General features: G+C 25.1%; 1 protein-coding gene across 1 annotated transcript; it reads left to right on the top strand. All coding sequences in view use genetic code 6, as the record gives it.

Moving 5' to 3' along the window:
* Positions 1-1462: 1462 nt before the first annotated feature.
* On the top strand, positions 1463-16924 carry TTHERM_00473210 (sodium/calcium exchanger protein; the record flags this gene model as incomplete). Its single annotated transcript, XM_001023904.2, has 20 exons — positions 1463-1567; positions 1726-1812; positions 1881-2002; positions 2085-2310; positions 2592-2742; positions 2808-7240; positions 7308-7355; positions 7406-8065; positions 8119-8353; positions 8408-8764; positions 8818-9120; positions 9189-9860; positions 9925-10136; positions 10193-10452; positions 10503-10623; positions 10678-11298; positions 11356-14737; positions 14847-14937; positions 14991-16063; positions 16128-16924. The coding sequence occupies 20 exons, from the start codon at positions 1463-1465 to the stop codon at positions 16922-16924; spliced, it is 13956 nt and encodes a 4651-aa protein (XP_001023904.2).
* Positions 16925-17053: the final 129 nt, after the last annotated feature.

The raw sequence follows: 17053 nt of genomic DNA, 5'->3' as shown, positions 1-17053 counted from the left end.
CATAACGAATTAGTCGCTTATCATAAATCAGTGTTTTTTTTCAACTTATTATATCTAAATTCATATTTTTTTATGTTTATTTGAACAGATATTTAGAAAAAATATTAATTTTTTAACTAATTAAAAATTTTAAATTAAAAACATTTTAATAAATATTTATATTCTTGTTAAATTCATTAAAAATTAAAAAAAAACTAATTATTTGAGTATTTTTGATATATTAAGATATTAATTTATTCATCAATCATTAAATAAAATTCATTATTTATCAAAAAAAAAAACTAAATCCTATCCACAAAAACTTGAGTTAATAAAAATTAAATGAATTTTTCCACCACTCAATATTTATTAATCATAAGCAAAAATACTAATTTAAAAACTCTTTTTTACACTTTTTTAATTATAAAAGTAAAATATATCAAATCTTTTAGAATAAAATTTATTTAATTATTTTTTATAATTAATATATTTAAAGGTAAAACAATATTTTATCATTTGCAAATCTATGTATTTGGTTTATTTTTGAAGAAACTAAAGATACTGTATATTCTTTTTATAAATTTAATAAATTTTAAAAATAAAATTATATAATATCTTTCAGTCAAGTATATTTAAAAAAAGAAATTTTACAAATTAAGTACAATTTAAAAAAAAATTACGATGAATGAAACTATTAAAAAATTGGTTCTATTTACAAATTTTTATTATTTGATAAATATAAATTATTTATTTTGAATAATTCAATCAGGTTTTAGTATGTATAAAAGATATTTAATTAAGAAATTTTGTTATAAACTTCATAAATAAAAATGAATTTTATAAATAAATTAGGTTTATAATTATATTTTATTTATAGCACTTTAAATAGAGCGAAGAAAGCATAAGAAATAAAATTCAAATAAATTTTACTGGTTTAAAAATAGAAAAAATTATTTAAAAAATATTGAAAGAGTTTGGTACATCTAACGATTTTTAGATTAAAAAAATTATTTTATAGGTTTTTATTAAAAATTTCTAAAATGTTAATTTTATATTTTGGGGTAAAGTTTATGCAGCTTTCTATTAATGCTTGAAACTACTGAACAAAGAATAAGTATATTTAAGCTTTAGAAAATGAAAAGGAAGAGAAATTGAGAGTTTATTAATTAAATAATTATTTAGCAGTAAGATCTATATTTTATTACAGATTAAAATATGACTAATTAATTCAAATTAGACTTTTATATATTTTTTAATACCATATTCTTTTTAATTTATAAAGTAGAAGAGTTTCTAAAAACAATATTTTTTTGTTTGTTTATTAATTTTATTAACTAATTTTCAAAGAACCTATTATTGTTTATATTATTGATAAGATTAAGGGTTTTCTTCCATAAAGCGATACTTTTCGATCTTTTATAATCATATAATATAAAAAAAATTATATTTCTTCACCACAGCATAGAGTTGTCAATAGCCTGCAATGAATAGAGATAAATCTTATAGTTCAAAATCATTTTTTAGCATTAGGGAAAAAGGAAAATCATAAAATGCAATCTAATTAGGATATTCTTCAACGAACAGAAAAGTATTTCAATTTTATACTTCAAAGTTAAATTAAAAAAATCATTTAACTAATAAGCATTGAGAATTATTAGAATTAGCCCTATCTAAATATAAAGCTGCTAACAGCTTATTTTAGTTGTGGAAAAATTATCATTTTTAACTAAATTATTATCAAAATAGATTTAGCTTGATGGAGGAGAAGCAATATTAATATCAGGAGTAAAACCTGAATAATTGTCAAATTAAATTAATACTCGAAGATATAATGTAAATTCATAAATTAAGCTACAATGAACTGTGTTTAATCCACCAATTTATTTTATATAAACAAATAGGTTAAAAATTTTTTTCCTTTAACGCTCTTTTAATTTTTTTAACGCAAGTTCCTTTTAATACACATGATTATAATGATTATAAGTATTGGAGTAGATGACGGTAATAATTTTACAATAGATAGGTATATGATTGTATTTAAAAGAATCATAAATAAATTATCTAATTAGATTTAGCTTAAGCTGCTTTTATAAATAAATTAATAGGTTGTAGTTATTCGCAGTTTACATAGTACCAATTTTGATATCTTATACAACATACATTCTGCTATTGCTTAGAGTGGAGTAGAATAAAAGCACATTTGATAAAACAACTAATGAACGCTAAAGTTTAGTATTTAATAAGCATAGAAACAAATTATTTGAAGCTCACCAGAATGTTGTAGAGCAGTAAATAAATTTATCTGATTTGAAAAAATGGAAAGACATAGAAGTAATAATTATTTCAAAGTTTTAAGTTATTTTGATAGATTAATCTTTCAATAAAAGCAAATAAAATATATTTAAAATAGAATATAAATGTTAAGGATAATAAAAAAATAATTTTAATTTATCATTTAAAAAGATAAATGTTAAACATTTATTTTAGGTTGGTTTAAATCTTAAATCCTCATTAAAATTTTTAAAATTTGAAAATATGAATACTCTGTTTTAAGAAAATTTAGGATTTAAACTTTTATTCAACTATTTAATTTTTATTAACTTAAATAAAAGGTTGGAGATATCATCATTATTTATAAGGACGAACATTGCCCATGCGAAGTACTCTTGCTTGATTTTTAAGGAGAGCATTGCATTCTCGATATGCACCAAATAAATGGGAATACAATTTACAAAAAAATTAAACCATTAAAAGTGACAAGATGTATAGAAAAATATATGTTTGTAATAGTTAAATTTAATTAATTTTATTCTAATTTTAAAAAAAAGCTTAATAATAAACAAAAAACAAAGGAAGTTAAATAGATTTTAGGAAAATGTTTAAGGGTTAAATAGAATATAGCAAAAACGAACATAATGAAATTAAAGGATACATCAAACTAAAGTAAGATCCTTAAGTTGAGTAATTTTCAGAAGAAAACATTATTCCTAGGGCAGCTATTATTAAATAAGAATGGGTATTTGGAATTGCTCTATACACAGGATTGGAGTGTAGACTATTCAAACATTAAAATAACAGCTTCACTAAAGAAAATGATTCTTTCTTTCTTAATAAAATCCAATTCTTCTGTCTATTTAACTATTTACTTTTTGTTCCAATATTAGTTCAAAGGTTAATTTTATAATCGAGTAGTTCATGCTATAATAATTTAGATAACGATGCAAAATTTTATTTTACAAACTTTAATATGAAGTAGCTATTTATAACAGTTACAGATACATTACCACTGTTTCCTATAGTTGTTTATATAATAATTGACTTCATAACATTAATTGAGATTTGCCTTCAAAATTAGGAAATTGTTATTCAGGATAATAAAAAATTTTTGAGATTGAAATCACTAGCTGAAGTTAAAAACTCAAGAAAACCTATACAAAGTTTTGAAAATAGCGCTGCCTAATAAAATATATAACCAATTCATTCATAATAATAACTTAATAAGTTGTAGTTTTAATAGTCAAATCAATAAAGCTACACAGTTGTATAAAATTCAAGAGACAAAAGTGTTAGCATAGTTAATCATTTAAGTAACCACAAAAAGACTAATAAATGCTTCAATTATTTTAAGAGAAAATATTTCAAGATGCTTGAGTTTTTATAATAATTGAAAATCCAATTCTAAGTTATGTATAGCCAAAAATTTTTTTATCCTTAATTTAGAATAAGAGAAGCTATTCCTATTGCAGATTTATCAGTTACAACTCATGTTATTATTGGAAAAACGAATGTCATCAGCTATCCTTATTCTTCTGATGTGTGCAAAATACTATACGGAGATAACCAGTATAAGTTAATTCCTGAAAAGGTATCATAAAAATATGAGGATTTTATGAAGAAATACCAAGAATTACAATAGAAAATAAAAAATAATAAATCAAATAAACACAGTACTTTAAATTTCAAGAAAAAAAGAGCTTCTTAAAGAGAAAAGACTGAAATGGCTAAAACTCTTGATTACGATAAGCTAGGATTTTCAGACAACAAAGCAATGAGTGAAGATAAAATTAATTTATTCAACACCTTAGGCTAATCTGCAATTGATGATCTGTTTGATAGAGGGAATAAATTAAATGATAGCACTGGCAGGGTTAAACGAAAGAGAGAAAGCAGTGCTGAAAAAAATATATATCACTCAGACAGCAAGTAAGCATTTTAAAGATCTTATAGTATGAATAATTTACAAGAGAGCCCAGAATTTAGATCTAGTATTCGTTCTAATAATTAATTAAATCATATGGTTAGTGCTAATAATAATAACTTGAAAAAAGGTTTTGAGAGTATTATTCTAGAAGAGAGTAATCATTCAATCAAAACAAAGTAAGGAAATGGTGGAAACAGTAATAAAAATGGTAACTTTTATGACATGAATAACACCGTTTCTGACAAAATCCATTCTCTAGCTAGCAATTTAATAAAGGATTCTGACCCTCATTTTGAAGGAATTTTTTAAGTAGAAAATAAATAGGCAGGATAAGAAGGGCTATCTAATGGTTAAAAAAGAGGAAGTCAATTATAAAACCAACCTAATTCTCATATTAATAACTTAACCATCCTTGTTAATAAAATAGATGGAGTTGGCAGTTAAAATAAAATTTTACATTAGAATTCAAACACTGAAACAAACATAAAGGGAGAACTATCATCAACAAACAGATCAAAATCGATTTAAAAAGAGAAATCAAATATTTCTGATTATGAAGATATTGTAAACATAAGCAATAATTAGATAAATTCATTGACTAATTACTAAAAAAATAACCCAAAATAATTTACTTTTACTAAAGATGAAATTTAAATTAAAAATAGTAGAAGGTCAAGTAAAAATAATTAGCAAAAAACAAGCTTAGAATTAGACGACTTAGATATACCTTGTGAAAATGAATTGTAAGATAAAACAGAAGAATTAAATAAAGTAAAAGGCCAAAATGATAAAAGATTGAACTTTTCTCCTACTTTTTTTGAAAATAAAAATGATTTTAGGTAAAATGTAGTAAGCAATAAAATAATTTATGAGCCAGAAACTTTGCGTCATTTAATAGATGAGAATTTTGAAGATCCAGAAATAAAGTATCCTTACTTTTCAAAACCTCCATCTTAAAACTCTAGGGTTTTTGGTTTGGGTGGTGGTGATAATTCTTAAGATTCAGATCAAAATAATAACTAAGTCAATTTAGGATAAAACCTTAAAATTAATGAAATTAATAAAAATTTAAATACAAAACCTTCCAAAAATTAAGCTGCTGATATTAATGGATTAAATGAAGCTTATGAAATATCTGAAATCCCTTCTGAAAAAGTATCTTAAAGTGCAAAGATAGTCTATAAAAAATAAAAAGATACTAGAAATAATGAGTTTAGTCCTGATTCTATTGAAGGAAGTGGTTAAATAAATTCTGAAATGAGCGAGAAAGCAAAATTAAACATCCTTAACTCTCAAAATAGCTTGAATATCAATTTTTCAGCTTAAAAAAAGTTTATCAATTCAAATAGTTTTTAGCAGGACAAAGGCACTCCTTCACAAGATGAAAGGGAACTGTTTTTTACAAATTAATCAACTTCAAACAAAAAAGAAATTATGATTAATTCTAATCAGTCAAATAAGCAAAGATCATAAAGTTAGTAAGCGAATCCTCTTCCTTTCACAATAGAAGAAAAAGATGAAGAATATAATAAAACACTTCTTTAATAAACTCAGAACAAAGATTAATTTTCTAATAGTTCTAACCCTTCTGAAAAACTTACAAACCAAAGCAAGAAATTATCAATTGAGATAAATGCTTTAAAAGAAATTTCAAGGCGCTTTTCTCTTGAAGAAAGTCTTTTAAGTAGGTCATCCAAAAATCCATCTAATCGCTTTGGAAACTACAATAAATAATCCACTATTTTTAATTTACTTGCTTCTAATCATAATAATACAATATCTGGAAGCATTTAATTTTCTATGGGAAACTAAGGTAACATTTTTACAAGAAGAGATAGTCAATTCAAGCCTGGTGGTTTAAATTCAGAAGAAACTCCAAGGGATAAAAAAAAATCCCTTAAAATAGATATGTCTAAGATCGAAGATTAAAATTATGTAAAATTCTTAAACATAATCAATAAAGAAGAAAATAGTGGTACTCATCAATAGTAAAATATTTCTGGAGAATTAGAAGACTAAAGAGTGTTTTTAAATAATAATAATAATAATAACCACAATAATGGTAACTCATTAGAAAGTCCTTAATTAGGTAAATTTATGAATCTTCCATGGGAAAAATAAGATTCTGGTAAGAAACCAGGAAGTGCAAAAGATTTTAATGATTTAAATTCAATGGAATCACTGAGAGGTGGAAGCAGAAGTAGGCAATACCAACTTTCAATTCATTCAAGAGATTAAGAAAATTAAAAAATAGAGAGAAAACCTATGAAATAATTTACTTTTTAAACAAGATAAGTAGCTAGTTCATCAATTAGATAAGAAAAGCCATTTGATTCTATCAGTAATACAATAAATGAATCAAATTTATAAGATAATAGCTAAAATTAGAATCATTAGTAGATTTATGAGTCGTATAATAATAACAATAACAACAATAATAAGAAATAAGATCAGCAAGCTTAACTAAATTCAAGCGATAAATATAATTCTTCTATCGGAGGTCTTCATAAAAAATCATTTTAGATTGAGTTATACAGTAGCGAAAATCACTTCGATTTAATTGAGAATAAGAATGAAGGAGAAGAAGATGAAGATATTGAAGAAAATGGAAATAATGAACTTGAAATTGAAAGTGAAGAAGAAATAAGTCCTCAAGAAAAATTAAATACGAAAAGCGAATAAAAGAAAATAAATTAAAAATAAAAGAAATTTTTAAAGAATAACAGTGAGTTAAATTCCAAGAATGAATCATTAAATGAAATTAAAAGTGACATCAATCACTTGCATAATGAAAACAACAATAACAACGTTGATGCAGAAAATATTTCAATTGAAAAAAATAATTAAATCACTCCTTAAAGAAAAAAATCTTATAAAAATTTAAATAAATCTACTATGCCTAAGTTGCATATAAAGAGAGAAAGCCTAGAAATGGGTTAGCTCTCATCTAGATTAAATCTTTCACCTATTAAGACGTCTCATAATAAATTTTTTGGTAATAACAGAAACGGAAAACCAAAATTATTACCTCAAAAATCTCTTCAAATAGATTCTAACAAAGTATTTAATTTTTATTTTAAAAACCTAATATATTTATTTAAATTATTAATTATTTTTATAATAAAAGAGCTCTAGATCTGCTTCAGTTAATTTTGCAAAAATGCAGGCATTTTAAGTAAATTTTAAGTTGTTAATTATTTTATTTATTTTTATATCAACTTTAAGGAATAGAGCATACCTAAAGATACAGATAAATTTTTGGAACATTATATCAAAGAAAATTCAACTTATAGAAAATAAATTAGAACATCATTAAAATGTCTTGTTTTATGTCACCAAACAGTTACTAAGTTTGACATTGATAAAAATTAATTAATTCATACATTTTACAATGAAGATGAAGAGATGATACTAAGGTTTTGTAAAAATTTAGGATACACTTTTAAGTGTTAAAATCTAAGATTAAAAGAGGATAGAATATTTGCACAAGAATATATCATTTAGATATAGTCTCAAAAGAAAAAATATGAAGTAATTGCATTCCACAGAAGAAAATTTAGATTTAGTATATTAATAAAACGAAAAAATGGCGCGGACTTAATAATGAGAGAAGAGCTAAGAACTGTGCCGCTTTATTTAGACTACTAAAGAGACTTGATGGCAAAAATAATTCATAAAAATATGCAAAATGGATTTAGAAGTGTCTTAATATCTAAATACTCCTTAAGCAAAGACGAAACTGATCGCTTTGTCAGTTAGCTAGAAAATCTTCAAACTAATATTGTGAAAGAAAAAGAGGCTTTGGACAAACTATTTGGTGTGTTTGAGGAAAAAGAAAGTGGAATGCAGTTCGTCACACTCCTAGGAGTAAAAGAGAAGTTAAAGGTACAATTAATTAATTAGCTTATTTAAAAAATTAATAAAAAATTTTTTATTAGGAAAATACTGAATTATTTTTGGATTCTCTTTACAATAATAAAATAAAAACTTGGATGTTGACTGGAGAGCAGTATACTAGAGCTCTTTCCTCTGCATACTTAAGCAAAATTATAAAACCAGAAGACTTCAAAAATCAAAATAATTTAATAAATATTCACTTTGAGTCGAACGACTATGATGATATTAAATTTATAATTAGAAGAAATTTAGAGAAGGTTCAAACTTAATTATTGGGTAATAATATACATTTAGAATGAACATATTTAAATTTGTCTAAAATACAAATAGGTGAGGACCAAGAAAAGAATTCTGCCTTCCATAGTAAAGATAATCACACTAAATTCCAAAGAAAAAAGTCAAGAGTCATCACTGTAGACTCTAATTAGCTAGAATAACAGCTCTAGTTTTAAATAATTATTAAAGGTGATGTTTTAAAAACTATTTTAGACGATGAAATTTATTTAAAGAACCACTTCCTTTTCTTATGTCATTTCTGTAAGGGTTTTGTTGCCTATGAGATCGATTCTGACACAAAGCAGATGCTTCTTAATACACTTAAATCATAAGAAGCACCATAAAGATTCCTTGCTATTACGAATGATCGAGGACTTTCAAATACTGCTCACTTTTCTGTGGAAATTGAAAGTAAATTACATTATTATTTTTTCTACTTAAAGAGTTTATTTAAAAATACAAAGATCCAAAAACTTCTTGCCCATATGTTTCTGATCTGACTGTAGACAGCTTTTAGGATTTATATAAATTAATTTTTATGCATGGAAGGAGATAGGCTGATTTTATAAATATGATTTTAAATCTTTAAATTTATAGATAAATGCTTTTTTACTTAATTTACTTGATTACAGAAGATAAGTATTGTTTGGAAGGTGAAAACACAATGAATTAAGTTGAAATATCAGTCTACAATTACTTATTGAACTTTTTTTCACTTTTTCCTTTGTTTATTTATTATTTTAATCCCTCTAATCCCTAGAATAGTAGTAAATAAATACTTTTCATTGTGTTTATTTTTTGATTGTATTCATTTTTTTTAAACATTATGAAAAAGGAAACACCGATCCTGAAAATCTTAAGTACTACTCTATGTAATACTAAACATCTAAGGAATTTTGGTCGAAATCAGAGATTCCAACCTACATGAAACTTTTAGTTACTTCTTTTATATAAAGTCTATTTATATTCTTTGGTATGGATTAGATATTAGAAAGCATTCAGAGTAATGGTAAGCTAATAGGATTTGAAGAAACACGAATGATAATCTTTATTATGCTTATGTTAGTTGTCTAATTTTAAACTGTTTATTTTTCTGGAAGTATTACATGGCAAAATATTTCTTATCAATCTTCTATGTTTATCATCTGCACTTGCATTTATTTATCTTGGAAAAGCTAAGACAACATAGATTTTATCATTTTCGGAGAATTATTTGCTTTCCCAGCCTTTTTTATTTCCTTTTTGGTAATAAGCTTAATAACATGCTTTAGCTTTGAAATAATGAATTCCCTATTTAAAATTCTTCCACATTTCTTTGAAAAGAACTTAGAGATAATAGAAAAAGCTATTTAGTATTTTGATGATAAATATGCAGGATTCAAATTAAGCAAACTCTCTGACTCTAAAAGAGAAGGAGATAGAGCTTAAACAAATCACTTAACTTTGCTAGGAATTATCAAATAATATTTTAATGGACAAACAGAGGTTGATGAAATTGTTTAATCTAGTAAATTAAATAAAATTTAATTGTAATTTTAATTTATATTTCTAAATTATTACAATAAAAATAGTGATGAATACTGGAATAGATAATATTCATACTGGCATAAGTAAAATAACCTAGAAGTTTGAAAATCCAGAGTTCGAGTAAAAATATATTAAGCGAGCAATAATTAGTTAGATAAGTGTTAGCAAGTATATTAGCTTGATAATTTTCTTAACTTTCGATATTTTCTTGTTTGTATAAATCATGACTGAACCTGGTTACACAAATGGAGAAAAAGTAAAATAATTTATTATTTGTAATTTGATAAATATTAAAAATATTTTCTTTTAAAGGCAATATTGTTTGTATTTATCAGCATGACTTTAGTTTTAACTTTATCTAAATGGAAATATGAAAAATTCTTTATAATCCTAAATTATGCCTTAATTTTGATCAGGATAGGTTATTTAACAGCTGCAATTTAAATAATAAATGACTATGATAATTTTCTTATTATGCTTGTTTTTATGTACATTTGCTATTTTGTTTAGCTAGTGAGAATGGATATTATGATTGCTGTTTACATTTACTTTGCCGTTTATGATTCTATCAAGTAAGTTTTTTTAAAATTATAAATTATTTATAATTTTATATTTCAAATAGCTTTGTGATAGGTATTTAAAACAGATTTTCATTTATTAATGAGTATATTGCTTATTATATAATCAATGCGCTAACAATAATATCAGCTTTTACTTATATCTTGATGTCTTAGAAATATTAGGTATTTTAAAAGATTTAGATATATCTTATTTAATCTTTTTTTTTTTAAATCTAGTATGGTATGATGGACAGATACCAGTATTTATCTGCTAATAAGCTTTAATTGGAAATGCAAAAATTTAATGAAGTTCTCTCAATTTTACTACCGAAATTCATTAGAGATTAAATTCAGAGTGATAATTAGAATGTTGTTAAGATAGAAAATTAAGTAGCTATCATTTTTTGTGATATTTATAATTTCGATGATATAATAGCTAAAAAGAATGTAGAAGTCATTAAATTGTTAGATAATTTATACAGGGCATTTGATATTCTTTGCAATTTAAATGGATTGCAAAAAATAGAAACTGTTGGTAAGACCTATATGGCTTGTGGTGGCATAGTTCAAAGTAAATTGTAGTAGAGAGAAGGATAGTATAGTGAAGTAAATGAAGTTAAATGTGCCATTAATTTTGCCTTTGAAATCTTAGAATACTCAAGCACTCTCACTTTCGGTGAAGATGGAGAAAAAATATAGTTAAAGATTGGTATTCATTTTGGTAATGTAATTGCTGGAGTTATTGGCTATCACAAACCTTAATTTTCTCTTATTGGAGATACTGTAAATACTACTAGTAGAGTGTGTAGTACTTCTGAGCCAGGAACAGTAACCCTTTCAGAGCAAGCATATGAAAGAGTATCTTAGCAAAATATTTGTTGAATTTAATTGATTTTTAAATATAAATAAATTTAGGTAAAAGAAAGTGATTTAAAAGTTCAATAAATGGACAAGTTGGAAAAAGGTAATGAAAAATTCAGAATAAATGATGCTAAATAAAAAAGAGTTGAAGCTAAAGGAAAAGGTGAGCTAATAACTTATCAGGTTTAGAAATATAAAACTAAAAAATTAGCTTCTTCACCTGAGGCTATAATGCCTTCTTCGAGAGAAAAAATTTAAAAGCAAAATGTCCCATTAACTGCCTTAAAACTTGAAGAATCTCCTTCATCACAATAATTTCCAAATAGCACAGACTAAGATATAGTTTTGGATGAAAATAAAGACACGTTTGAAAAGAACGCTGGTGCTCTTTTATTGTTATCTCCCTAATAATAAATAAGACAAAGGTAAGCCTTAGCTCTATAATAGCATCTACTAAATTAAAAGGACCTTCCTGAAATAGCTGAATAAAAAGAGAGTGGGACTAATAATATTTCTCCAAAATTAAAAAGTAATTTGTTTTAGCTAATATAGAGTGGTAACTAAACAAACAGCTCAAATGCTTTAAGATAAGAGCTTTTAATTAATCTGAATTAATAGATTTTAGGGGAAAATTAGTAAAACGATGGTGGAGCATTAGCATATTCAAGACATAATTCAAGTTACCTTATTAATGGTTAAATTCATAGGTAATCAGCAGCAACACCAAGTATACTTAACACTCCAGAAAATTTAGTAAGAAGCAATGCATCAAAGCTAAGCATTTCTTAATAAAATGCAGCTATTTTAGGACATACAAACATAAGCTAAAATAATGCTAATATGAATATTCCAGTATTTACTTAAACAAACAGTATATTAAATTACTAAAACAACAGCAATATGCTCTCTCCTAATATTTTAGCTACAAGAGTTGATAAAAGTGATACCAATGTTTAAGATCTAACAAGTAACTTAGAAATGATAGAGCAAAAGGCTAAATTGACAATGGATAACAGAAGTCACAATTTTTCGATTAGCCACTTCTAGGAATTGAAAAGTGAAAAAATTAACAACTTAGATGCCTTAAAATTAAAATTAACATAACCTAATTTAAATTCGTTAAATGAAGAATAAAATTATTAAGCTCCACAAAGTAACCTAAACTAAAACGGAGGAAACACAAGTAAGAGCTACGAATAATAAACACCTTCTAAAAATGTGTAATCTGTTGCATAAAAGTTAAGACATGCAGAAAACAATTAACAAAAAAAGAATTTGTCAAAAAATATTGCAAGCATTCTTATAAATATTAACAATAATGAGGTAGAAGAGCCTAATCCTTCTATGGACTCTAAAAAGCAGTCAAAAATTTAGAGTAGTGCAGAGAGTAGAAAGAATACTTCCAATAATACACTACCAAAGCAAGACGATTTATTGTATCCATTTTCAAATAGTGGTAGTGTTAATTTAAATATACCTGCCTTTGTACCTAACTCAAGCAGAAATTCTAGCAGTGGTATTGTGCCTCCAGTAAATGCTAATAAAGTTGACAACGGGTTACGCAAAAAATCAATTTTTAACCCTAATAACTAATTTATTAATAATGCCAATGGAGAAATTTAGGTAGTTGGAAACCTTTCTAAACCTCCTTCGAAACAGAGAATTGAGAAGGTAAAATAAACACCAAAAGCATTTATGGGATATGATAAATCAAGACATACTATGTATGCCAACCCTAATATTAATAGTGTAATTAACACTGTAAGTACTCCATAATCAAAAACATCCTTGCATAAACTTCATTAAATAAAAAATTTGTAAGGATTTACAGATGTTGTTACAAATCAATTTCCATTTGATAGCAATGCTGCTGTGGCAGGTGGAGCTAGTACAAATAAAATATCAACAGGAAGTATAATTTAGAGAATAAGTAATGAAAAACAATTTAATTCTAAGAGTTACTCCGAATTCGATAATATAGATTAATCACCTAAGAGTAGCAATATCACGAAATTGGCTAACTTTAACCCAACGACAACAGTGAATTAAAATGGCTAACAAAATGTAAACTCTAATACAATCAACATAGGTAATATCCATACTCCTTTTCAAAGATCTCCAAACAAAAGAAATACTCGTACACCAGAGAATACACAATCACATATGGCTAACTAAAGTAGTCTTGAAAACATACAAAATTTTTTAAGTAAAGGTCAAGGATAAATTGATTAAAGCAATAGCATTATTCATAATGAACAAAATTTAGAAATCAGTCCTTAAACTTAACAAAAAAGAAAATCAGTTTTCTATAATAATAATATCATTAATACCATGGCAAATAACAATTACAATTGGAATGCACAAAACACGAATTCTTCCACTCTTAGTCCTCCTCTTGTAACAAAGAGTCATAGAATGATAAACTAAATTAACACACCTGTGAATAGAAACGGTACTATAAATAGCGCAAACTTAAAAAGAAACTCAAAAAACTATGGAATTATATAATAACCTGCTATTAGTTCTAGTATGCAAAATCTACCTGATCCAAGTGTGATACAAATAGTAAAAAATATAAAGGAAATGGAAAAAAAGTAAGGGTTTTCTTAAAATTAAGTAAGAAGAGGATCGTCAGCTTAAAATATAGGTTTACCAGTCAGTTTACCTGCAAGTGACAATAAAGTAAAGGCTGTATTTAGTAACTAAAATAGTAACCATGAAAAATAATCAGCTTAAAGCAAAACGAGTAGCTTACAAAAAGATTAAAAGGTTGCTACAAATTAAAATTTTCAATAATAGACTTTCGTTGCTACTAATTAGGATGAAAAAAGCAGTGAGGGCTTTTTCAAATTCATTCCACCTACTCCAAAAACATTTTAAAATCAAATGGAATCAAATATATAAAAGACAAATCCAGTTTTACAAATAAATTAAATTAACTTTTAATTCGAATCATCCCCTAATGGGTAATAAGAAATCAATTTAAATAATAACAATAACATAAATAATAATATTAACACTAACAACAATTATTTTAGAAAGGACTCCTCTTCCAAGAGCAAATAAGTAAATGATTTAAATAATATAAATATTTATGATATTTAGTATTAAAATACACAAAAATCGCCTGAAACTACTCCTAAGAATATAGGACGATAAACTCCATAAGGCATAATTAATAGATCTTCATCAAATACTAATAATTAGTCTTAAAGAAGCTCTAATACACCAAATGAATCGAATAAAAGAAAACTAAACTAAAACGATTTAGCAAGTTAAGGTTATCTTAATTAATATTTAAAAAATCCAAGTTAAAACGATAATTCTCTGAATGCGACTCTCTTAAAAAGAATGACTTTAGAAAAAAGGCTAACTGAGTTCGCTATTCGCTCTAAGAGTAATACAAAATCTAGTAAATATACTCTCGATAATAAAAGTAATTTTAAATTCTTATTTCTCTTTTTTTATATTAATTATTGTAAATTGATTTAAAATAAAGTGAATTAAAAAAATAGAATTTGTAATTAATATTTTTATGCAATTAGGTCCTCAGTTAGGTTATTTACCAGTTTAATAAGTAAATTCGTAAGTCCAGTTAGACCACGATATTGAATAAATCATGGAAGAAGAGGAATAGTAAATTTAAAGTTAATAATATTGTAGATTTCTAAAAAAATTTTATTTAATAGGTAAATTAGAGATGATCAAAGCATAATGAGCTCAGAAAAGAAATTAGTTTTTTTTGATTACTAAGAAATAAATGAGAAAGTTGTTTCTGAAGGAAAGTATAGCCTTGAGAACTAGGTAGACCCAAGTAATTTAAGATAAGTGTATGATGAGTAAGATCTTGAAGAACTATAAGAGAAATAGTTTAAAAAGAAAGATTAAAATGATTAATATAGATTGACATTTAAAGATGTATTACCATACAAAGCAAAAGATAATGAAAATGAAATAGAGCTTTCTAAAGACTTCTTTGCACAGTAAATCTAGAAAGCTTAAGACTCAAATTAAATCAATTTGTGGGTATGGTTATGCATCTATATTTTTAAGACCATCTCTTATTTGATAGTAAGAGATAAGCTGATTAGTATATTTATCTACGTAGTAGTTCTCAGAGCGATTTACATAGTAGGATTTGCCTTTTTTGTTTACAAAGTAAAAAATATTTACAACTTATGGAGATTAAAAGATATTAAATTTCTCATTTACGGACTTTATATCACACAATATATTTTCTTCTACATAGAGACTTCTTTTATGAGCTTAGAGGGATAAAATACATTTTCATCTAATCTTTAATCTGCTGAGCAATTTATAACTTTTGTCATTTTTACTGAATTTATTTTTCAATATTTTTGTGAAAAAATTATTATATGCTTCATTTACATTTTCTCAGAGGTCATGCTTTGCATTTTTAAATAAGGATACTTTCGTCTAATGACTCTTTTTTCTATGACATTATTTTCCTCCCTTTATCATCTGATTATGCATTACATTATCATACAATTTTAAATAAGCAATTTCAATGATATTAGAAATCTTGAATTCAAGAGGCTTCTTTATAAGCGTTTCCTTTACAATCTGCTCCCATCTCATATAATGGGTCAACTGCTTTCTCAATAGCAAGATTAATAAAGTGAACTAACTGATAGTCTTTAAAATACTACACTTTTATTTGCTGATATAGCAGGTTTTACAAAATACTGCTCAGGTAAAGAACCTGAGAAAGTTCTATAAATGCTCTAAAAATTATTTGTCTGTAAAATAAAATTTTTATTTTCTATTTAAAATAAATTTATTTAAAAATTTCATAAAATTACAAGAGTTTGATAAAGCTTGCATTGATAATGAAGTATATAAGGTTTATACTATTGGTGATTGCTATGTTGTAATGGGAACTCTGAATGCAAAGCAGAGAAAACCACCTATAGAGGCCAAGCATGTTATAGAAATGGCATTCTCGATGATCAAATCTATAGATGAAATGAAAAAAAGAGAATTCTCAGATATTGATATGAGAATTGGTATTCATACTGGTGATATCATAGGAGGAGTCATTGGTACAGATATAGTTAGATATGATATCTATGGACCGAATGTTTTGATAGCAAATAAAATGGAATCAAATGGTGAGAGAGGAAGAGTAATGATCAGCGAAACTACATATAAACTAGTCAAAGGAAGCTTCCCCAATTCTTTTAATTTTGAAGAAAGAGAAGAAGATGTAATCATAAAATCTTTAAATAACTTGTAAGTGAAGGCTTATTTTGTAAGCCAAAAGTCAGATGGTAATAATGATTTCATATAGGCTGATGATTAAGGATAAGATTAACCATATAATATGTATAATCCAGAAGATAGTGGATATACTGAATAAGATGAAAATGAACATGGGGAAGAATACTACACTCAACAAGATTAACAATATGAAGATGAGAATTATGATGATGAATAATATGATTAGTAATAATATGAATATGAAGGATAGGAAGGGAGCAGCACAAAGAACCATAATACTTAAAATAATCAAAATACAGAAAATAATTAGATATCTGAAAACAATTAAATTACTGAAAATAATTAAAACACCGAAAGCAACCAAAAGGATAATTAAAGTTGAAATTTATAAAGTTTTAAATTAATTTTATAAGACTCATATTTAAACCAATAAGTAAGTAAATAAATAAATGTATATAATATTTTGTTATTTTAAGCAATTTTATTTATTAAATTTATAAATAATATTTTT

Source organism: Tetrahymena thermophila (assembly GCF_000189635.1).
Source record: "Tetrahymena thermophila SB210 genomic scaffold scf_8254403, whole genome shotgun sequence".
Lineage (NCBI taxonomy): Eukaryota > Ciliophora > Oligohymenophorea > Hymenostomatida > Tetrahymenidae > Tetrahymena > Tetrahymena thermophila.
Note: the sequence above shows the minus strand (reverse complement) of the source record. Positions and strands in the feature narration are given on the sequence as shown.